General features: G+C 46.5%; 1 protein-coding gene across 1 annotated transcript; it reads right to left on the bottom strand.

Annotated features, from left to right (window-relative positions):
* Window positions 1–1320: 1320 nt before the first annotated feature.
* On the bottom strand, window positions 1321–7097 carry LOC131680576 (uncharacterized). Its single transcript, XM_058961289.1, has 3 exons — window positions 2262–7097; window positions 1595–1723; window positions 1321–1548 (listed from the first exon to the last, which is right to left on the bottom strand). Exons 1-3 carry the CDS (start codon window positions 7095–7097, stop codon window positions 1321–1323), a joined length of 5193 nt encoding a protein of 1730 aa, XP_058817272.1.
* Window positions 7098–8296: the final 1199 nt, after the last annotated feature.

Genomic DNA, 8296 nt, shown 5'->3' with positions numbered 1-8296 from the left:
GCGATTTGTTGGATTCAATAGCAACAAAGGTCAAGTTGGCATTACTGCCGGATTCGTTGAGTCGTTCGAAGTCGATATCAAGCGAGCATTTGACCGAGGAACTAACTGAGCAAAAGCGTCACGCGGAAGTAATGGTCTTACGCGAGTAGGCCGTCGCTATAGACTTTTCTACGGCTCATGTACGTACACGTCACAAGACACAAATACTACATCACTAGCTGGTGGAAAATAATAAACAAAGCCGGCAAAAGCAAAGGGGATTGTTTTCAACCAGGAAGCTGCAGAAGTGTTAGTGAGACCGGGCGACAAGAACTCAATGCCGAAGGTTCTAAACATAACAAAATTCTTCAGTCACTTATCATTTAGTCTTGCGCAATAAGTTGAGAACAATTTATTCATTTGAAGGTACAACGAATGCTACAAAAAATCGGCTGTTGGACTTTTCGACGCGTCAAAGAATAGAACAGAGACGATCGCATCCATAGAGTCTTGCTTGCTTTCAACTTCATTTTATAGAATAACTGCAGAAGACACAGTTCTAGTAGTACGAGATATTCGTCAGGCTACAGCGACAGTAGCGATGTTTTTTCACGCTTAAATAGTCCTTGTTTATAAATCTTACCAGGACCGTTGGCGAATTGATGTGTAATTAAAGTTTTATAACTAAAAAGTTCAACAACACTATGTCACAGTTGAGCACCCGTGGCTAACTGTACAGACCGGGATTGTTCGGTTTATCTATTCACGCATGACACATTCAATTATCCGGAGAAAACTACACTTTATTTGATTTAGCAAAGTTAATTATAATTGCTGCTCTACTGTTTATTCGAAATAGATACGTATGATGCACAGCGTGGTTTATTAGGTACTGAAACTGCCCTCGTATTCATTGCGATACGATGGGTCAGTGGTGAATATCGATCACGATCAATCCCGAGCGATGGGTGATCGTGCCTAATGGTATTTTATATATACTACCTACTAGTGATAAGAGTAATGAAAGGCATATATAATATAATTGTGGATCATGTTTAGTGTTGCCAGACGGAGCCATTTTTCTTGGCTTTAACATGCCGCCGGCCTTGAAATCACTAGGATTTCAAACCTATCTAAAGCAAGTAATACTGTATACTAGCTAACTACCTTCTATACATTTCATTTCTGTTTGCACACTATTGTAAGAACTTTCATTTGCCATTGGGCTACTGGATCCAAATGTTGTGCTGTTATGGTGTCGCATTGATCGACATTCGGTCATCTCGACAAACTGCAGTCTGCGCTGCATCTGAACGTTGATGATTGTTGACGACGTGGGTGTTACTGCGACAAACTGGAACTGGAACGCTTCTTCAAGCAAATGGAGATTGCCTTCGCTGCGGCCTTGCACGATCGTTTCGGATTTCCGTCGGGTATACTGCTACTTTCGGATTGACGGATGAACGTTGCTTGATGAAAGTTGGACGATTGGGTTGCTGATACTGCACTTCGGTGTGCCTCTACTTCGACGGATGTTCTTCCACGGATGCCGTTGATGGTGAGTCTTTGCTGTAAAACATAGGGGGCTTTTTAAATGGAAATGATGAACATTTACAGGACTTGCCAGGAACGGAGGCCTCCAGGCCTCCGCTGGTGCTCTGGGCACCGATGTCGCCGACTGGTATGCCGGGCGGATGGGGATGACGATGTTCACATGCTGCTTGAGATTGCTACTATGCTGCGTCTGCGTAGACGTTGGCCTTCAAGAACGGGTGATCAATCCATCTGACGACCTGTCGTTGCGTTGACAGCGAACCGAGAAACGGGCCCATTGCTCGGAGTACGAAATTTGATGAACTTGCAGCGTTGCTGTGACGATAATGAAGCTGTGTAACTAAAAGATAAGCAAGACCATGCACCGAAACCGTAGATAGAACATGCTTGACATCACAAAGGCAACTCTTCCAGGGTGATTGACGGTGTGGACTGGTGTGAACCGACGAACCAAAAATGATGACGACTGCCCCGGAAACCGGGACAGAGATGCAGGGGTGGCTATGGGGGATGAACATTCCTTAAGTTTTTTGCAATAAATTGATGAAAAAATACTTAACTGGGATGCGGAGGACCTCCCTTGAGAGACCTCCGCGGTGCCGCAGCACCATCGTTGGGAGGGATTCAGTTCGCCTCCGTGGGGACTTCTCGTCGTTGTCCCGTATTGGAAGGACGCAAATTTTTGAGATGCTCCTTCTGAAGGTACCATCCCTAGTCCGGACAGCTACAACTCGAATGTTTCCATCTTCGCCCGTAAACAGTTCTGCAACTCGGCCTAACCGCCACTTCTGAGGAGGCAAGTTTTCCTCCTTTACTAGGACCATCGTTCCAACTGTGATGTTGTTGCGTTGTCGAGTCCACTTTGTCCTGTTATGCAAATCTGACAGATATTGCGTCTTCCATTTCCGCCATAGTTGTTGTACGAATCCTTGCGTACGTTGCCACTGAGAGAGTCGATTTTCGGGGATCTCTTGCAAATCTGGTTCAGGAATCGCCGTGAGTGGTCGTCCCACCAGAAAATGTCCTGGGGTCAGTACAGTGTAATCATTAGGATCGTTACTCAAGGGTGTCAATGGACGAGAGTTTAGAATCGCTGCGACTTGTTGAACAATGGTGTGTAGTTCATCGTATGTCAACGGTCTGCTTCCTATGGTCTTGCGAAAATGTCCTTTGAAGGACTTAACCGCCGCTTCCCACAATCCGCCGAAATTCGGAGAGCGCGGTGGGATGAATTTGAAATATATTCCTTCTTCTTCCGATACCTTGATCATTTCGTACTGAAACTGCTGGTTATACAGTTGCAGCCGTAGTTCCTCGAGCTCCCGATTTGCCCCAACGAAATTGGTCGCATTGTCACACATGACTAGTTGCGGTTTGCCACGGACTGCTACGAAGCGTTTGAATGCCGCCAGAAATGCTTGCGTTGACAGATCTGCTACGACTTCCATGTGGACTGCCTTGGTCGCTAGGCAAACGAAAATGCATACGAAGGACTTCACCGGCGTACTCCGACGAACTGGATAGCGAATGTAGAACGGTCCGCAAAAATCGATTCCAACTTTCAAGAATGCCGCTGCAGGAGTGACACGAACGGATGGTAAATCAGCCATTAGCTGCTCGTGGACTTTGGGTTTGTTGCGAAAACATTGAACACATCGATGGATGGTCCAACGTGCTAAATCGCGAATGCGAGTTGGCCAGAACCTTTCTCTGACCGAAGCTATGAGAAGTTGCTGACCGGCGTGAAACAGTTTACGATGATAATGCTCCATGACCAGCTTTGCCAGTGGGTGTTGATGGTGAAGAATCATTGGATGCTTACGATATTCTGACACTGGTTCATGAGCTAATCGACCGCCGACGCGGAGAATACCATCAACTAAACGAGGATTTGACGAGAGCAATTTAGATGATGACTTTATTGGTTCACCTTTCGATAAAGCTGCTATTTCTTCAGGAAAGCTCTCGTGTTGAGCAACTCGAACCAAAATCGTTACAGCATCATTATATTCCGTCGATGACAAGTGTTCTAGACGCCTGCTACTGCGGTTGCGAGGCAATGCATTGTAAGCGAAGCGACGAATCCATGCTACTATCCGAACGAGATCCGGGAACGAGGATCTCAGCAAAAATATGTCACTTTGAGGCTTTGTTTGAACCGGAAGTGACGCAGATGGTTTTTCTTCTAAAAGAGAACTATCCAGCTCTGACTGGATGACTGCTGACTCTGGCCATGTAGAATGTGCTCGACATACCCACAGAGGGCCTTCAAACCACAGAGGTTGATACTGTAGTTGTGTGGGTGTCATTCCCCGCGAAATGATATCTGCCGGATTGTCTGCACCGGCGATGTGGTTCCACACTCCCTTCTTAGTGATATGCTGTATCTCTGATACACGATTGGCAACGAATGCTTGCCACCGGGAAGGTAACGATGATAGCCAGCACTTCACTATCATGGAATCTGTCCAAAAATATACCTTGCCGGGTGGTTCGAAACTACTGCATAGCTTTTCATAGAGATGACTAAGCAGTAATGCTGAGGAAAGCTCCAATCTGGGGATGGATTGTTTCTTTTTCTTCCGAGTGAGATCTTCTAGTGGCGCAACTCGAGATTTGGATGTAATCAACCGAACAGTGACTGACCCGTCGACTGACTTACACCTAAGGTACAAACATGCGCCGTATGCTACCTCTGAAGCGTCACAAAATCCGTGGATTTCCGTTGAAGCTAGGTTACTTCTGAAGCCCGTCCATCTCGGAACTGAGAGTGTGTCGAGAGCGGATAGATTCAATCGATACTCAATCCAGTAATTCTGCAGCTCTTTTGGCAACGGATCGTCCCAATCCGATTTAAGCTTCCAAAGCTCCTGGAGGAAAATTTTTGCCTGTACGATGACTGGACCGATGAGACCGAGAGGGTCGAAGATACGAGCTGTGTCGGCCAGTACTATACGTTTGGTGATGATTGGCTCAGTGCTCCAGTGCGGTACAGCAAATCTAAAACAGTCTTTGCCTGGCTCCCATATTAACCCTAGCGTTTTGACTGTGGATTTGGACGAATCGAGTTCCAGTATGGTACGATCGTCTCGGAGATGAGGTGGAATAGACGAAAGAAGTTCAAAGCTATTGGAACTCCACTTGCGCAACTCAAACCCTGCCGAACTCGTAAGATCAATGAGTTCTGATGTGAGAACGGTTCCTTCTTCCAAGCTGTCCGTGCCCGTCAACAGGTCGTCGACGTAAAAATCCTTCTCAATGACCTTCGCTGCTGCTTTATGCGAGGTTGCACCATCACTTGCAAGACGTTGAAGGCACTTGGTTGCGAGATAAGGCGCGGAAGCGGTGCCATATGTGACTGTGGTCAATTGGAAAATTCTCACTGACTCGTTCGGTGAATTTCTCCACAAGATCCGCTGAAGTGATTGATCTGCATCTGCTACTCTTACCATACGGTACATTTTAGCTATGTCCGCTACTAACACAAATCTCCAAAAACGAAAACGCAATATGATGGACAGCAAGTCCTCCTGTACGACGGGTCCTACCATCAGTCCATCATTCAAGGATACTCCCGTCGACGAACGGCAAGAGCCGTCGAATACCACCCTTAGCTTTGTGGTTGTGCTATCGGGCTTCAATACCGCATGGTGAGGCATGTAATAGGACTGTGCATCGCAATATTCTTGGTCAATTTCTCGCATATGACCCATGGACAGGTATTCCTGAATGAACTCGCCATACAATCTTTTCAACGTGTCGTTTGCTTCCAATCGCCTTTCCAATCCGTGGAATCGTTTCAATGCTATGGCCTTTGAATCTCCCAGTTGCTCGATGATGTACTCCTTCTTGGGAAGCGTGACGACGAATCTTCCATCTGCATCGCGAACGGTCGTTCGTTCGAAAATCTCTTCACACGTCGTCTCTTCCACAGAATAGGTACTTCTACTGCTACAGGACTCTAGTTCCCAAAACTTCGCGAGGAGATCACGAAGATCGACAGAGGAACACGTGTGGGAAATAGTTTTGGGGATTCCAAGAATGCTACCGGGTATGCGTCCTGACACAACAAATCCGAAGACAGTTTTTTGCAATGTGGGTCCGTCTTCTGATAACTTCATCTTTTCCTTCAGCAGCAGATCGTAGTAGTACTCAGCACCAATGATGAGGTCAATTGGTCCGGGGTCACAGAAATTTGGATCTGCCAACGTAACACCTTCCGGAATGGCGAGAGTCCTAATATTGACCGCCTGCATAGGCAGTTTGGAGGTGAGCTTCGGCAAGACGTGCAGCTGCACCTTCTCGGAATAGGAAGAAATGTGCAATGACCGAGGCGATACTGTAGCCTCTACGCTCTTTGTAGATTTGACTACAGAACCACCGTTCCCTGCTACGGACAAATAGCTGGCAGTCTCAGCCAACTTTAACTTTTGAAAAAGAGTCGTGGTGATGAAACAGTACTCTGAGCAAGAGTCCAAGAGCGCTCTAGCTAATTGAGCGTTTCCATAAATGTCCGACACGCGCACTAACGCGGTGGATAATAAAACTTGACGTTTTGGTGTGTAGATGTTGGCGGGTAAAGAGTTTGTAATGGGAGTACGATCTGTGGTGGGTGGTGGGTGTGATTGCGAATGCGAATTTGTATTTGCAGTAGGAAATGAGCTTGTGGATGGTCCAGTGTACTGAGTGAGTGTGGCTTGGTTCTGGGCTTGTGGCTGTGTTTGTTGAGTGTTCGTTGTCTGTGGTCGATTCTGTACTCGTGGGACGGAGGAGTCATTCTGCGGGATTGACGCTGATAATCTTCCGCCGTTGGTTACTCCAGAATGTAGAAGAGTATGATGTTTCTGATGACAATGCTGACAACACCCCTTCGTACAGGATCGAACTAGATGCGCAGGAGATAGGCAGTTCAAACACAACCGAGAGCGTTTCACCATATCATACCGCTCAGACACCTTCATTTTGATGAACTTCTGACACTTGAATGCTGAATGTTGACCTTCGCCGCAGAATGGGCACCGATTAGAAGATTGCACGGATGTGTGAGTGACAGTAAACTTGGGCTTCTTCATCTCACAATGCACAGGCTTTGCTGGTGCTATAGATTGAAGAACGGAACACTGATTCCGAAGAAACGTCATCAAAGCATCGTATGTGGGGACTTCCTTCGAACTATAATGTGCCTCCCAATGGCGCAAGGTTGATTGATCTAATCTGGAGCACATCATGTGAACTAAAATTGTGCTCCACTGGGACGGATCTTCTCCAACTTTCTCCAACATCTGAAGGTTACGATCAAATTCACTAATAAGTTGACTCAATGCATCGTAATGCTCACGCTTTATTGGTTCAATGGCAAACAAGGCATCGAGATGGGCTTTAACTATCAACTTACGGTTTTCATAACGCTTCTTGAGCAAATCCCATGCGATCGAGTAGTTGGCTACAGATATATCTATCGTGCCAATCTCTTGCAATGCTTCACCAACCAGCGACGATCGCAGGTACGAAAATTTATCGATTGCACTCAATTGATCGTTGCGATGAATAAGGCTCAGAAACATGTCACGGAAGGTGACCCAGTCGCTAGTTTTGCCTCCGAAACTAGGTAAGCGAATTTCGGGCAACTTTACTCGCGACAACGAACAAGAAGGAGCCTGTGCTGGAGCTGGCAAAACGTCAGCTGGGACCGGTATTGATGTTCCTGGTCTCAGGGACTGCAGCTATGACTTCAGCTCACAGTAAAGGTCTTCAGCGCTCTGAAGGATCTGAAAATTGTCGGCCTCGCGCCTTTCAGCAAGAGCTTCAACACGAGCAGCACGATCTCCTGGTGTTTCCTTGGTATCGAATGCTTCCTTATCATCGTCTTCGTCAGCTAACAACTCGATTTTTCTCCGCACCGAGTAAAATTTCTTAATCGCGGCTTCCAGCAGCTCTAATCGACTATCAACGTGACCGGCATGCCTTTCCGGTTTGAATTTTAGCAAAAACTGCTTTGCGCCGTTGAATGTGCTTTGTAACTGTCGCTCCTGCCGTTTCAAATCTTTTAGTTCACTGGACATTTTTATTTCATTCACTCTCGTACTATTTTCAATTAATATCACTTCTACACTGCACTCCAAAGTTTATTAATGTCATTCACTTCTTACACTTCACCTTTTCACTCGAACACCGCGAACCGCGACTCTACTCGACGTCCCCGAGGTGACAGAAGACTGAACAACCCAATAAAATTGACTGCAGCGAGGGGAACTAACCAGATGAGTAACAAGCCAAAAATAATGCCAGCAGAACCAAGACCAACCGTCAATCTCAAACTCAGGGATCACAAAATTCGCATGCAAAGGAAAAATCAATTTATCTCCACCATTTTATTTTTTCGAACCACCCTACTCATCGGTGCACGTCTCATGCATGACGCCACCACAGATCACATGCAACAGTACTTCCCTTTTTCTTGGTTCAGATGTTGATCCTGGTTCCTCCGTGTGTCGAAGTGAGCCTTCCAAGCGCTCCGAAGCCCTGTGCACTTAGCTCTCCGTTGCTCTCCGCCGTCCCGTTCCGTTTGGTACAATGGCGGTTTTCAGCCAAGTGCGTTGAAACCACAATTGCGATGGCGGATTAACTGACGCCACTATTGTTCCAGACCGGCACTATTGTCTCACTTCCACGCGGTCACAATGTCTATTGTACCACTAAAAACTGTCGCCCAACGGTCCTCTGGATCAAAGGATCCGGTTCGAAGGACCAAAAAATGTTTATA

The sequence above is a fragment of the Topomyia yanbarensis genome, chromosome 2 (genome assembly GCF_030247195.1).
Source record: "Topomyia yanbarensis strain Yona2022 chromosome 2, ASM3024719v1, whole genome shotgun sequence".
In the NCBI taxonomy this organism is placed as follows: domain Eukaryota; kingdom Metazoa; phylum Arthropoda; class Insecta; order Diptera; family Culicidae; genus Topomyia; species Topomyia yanbarensis.
The sequence above is the reverse complement of the archived record's forward strand: the minus strand, read 5'-3'. Positions and strand labels throughout refer to the sequence as shown.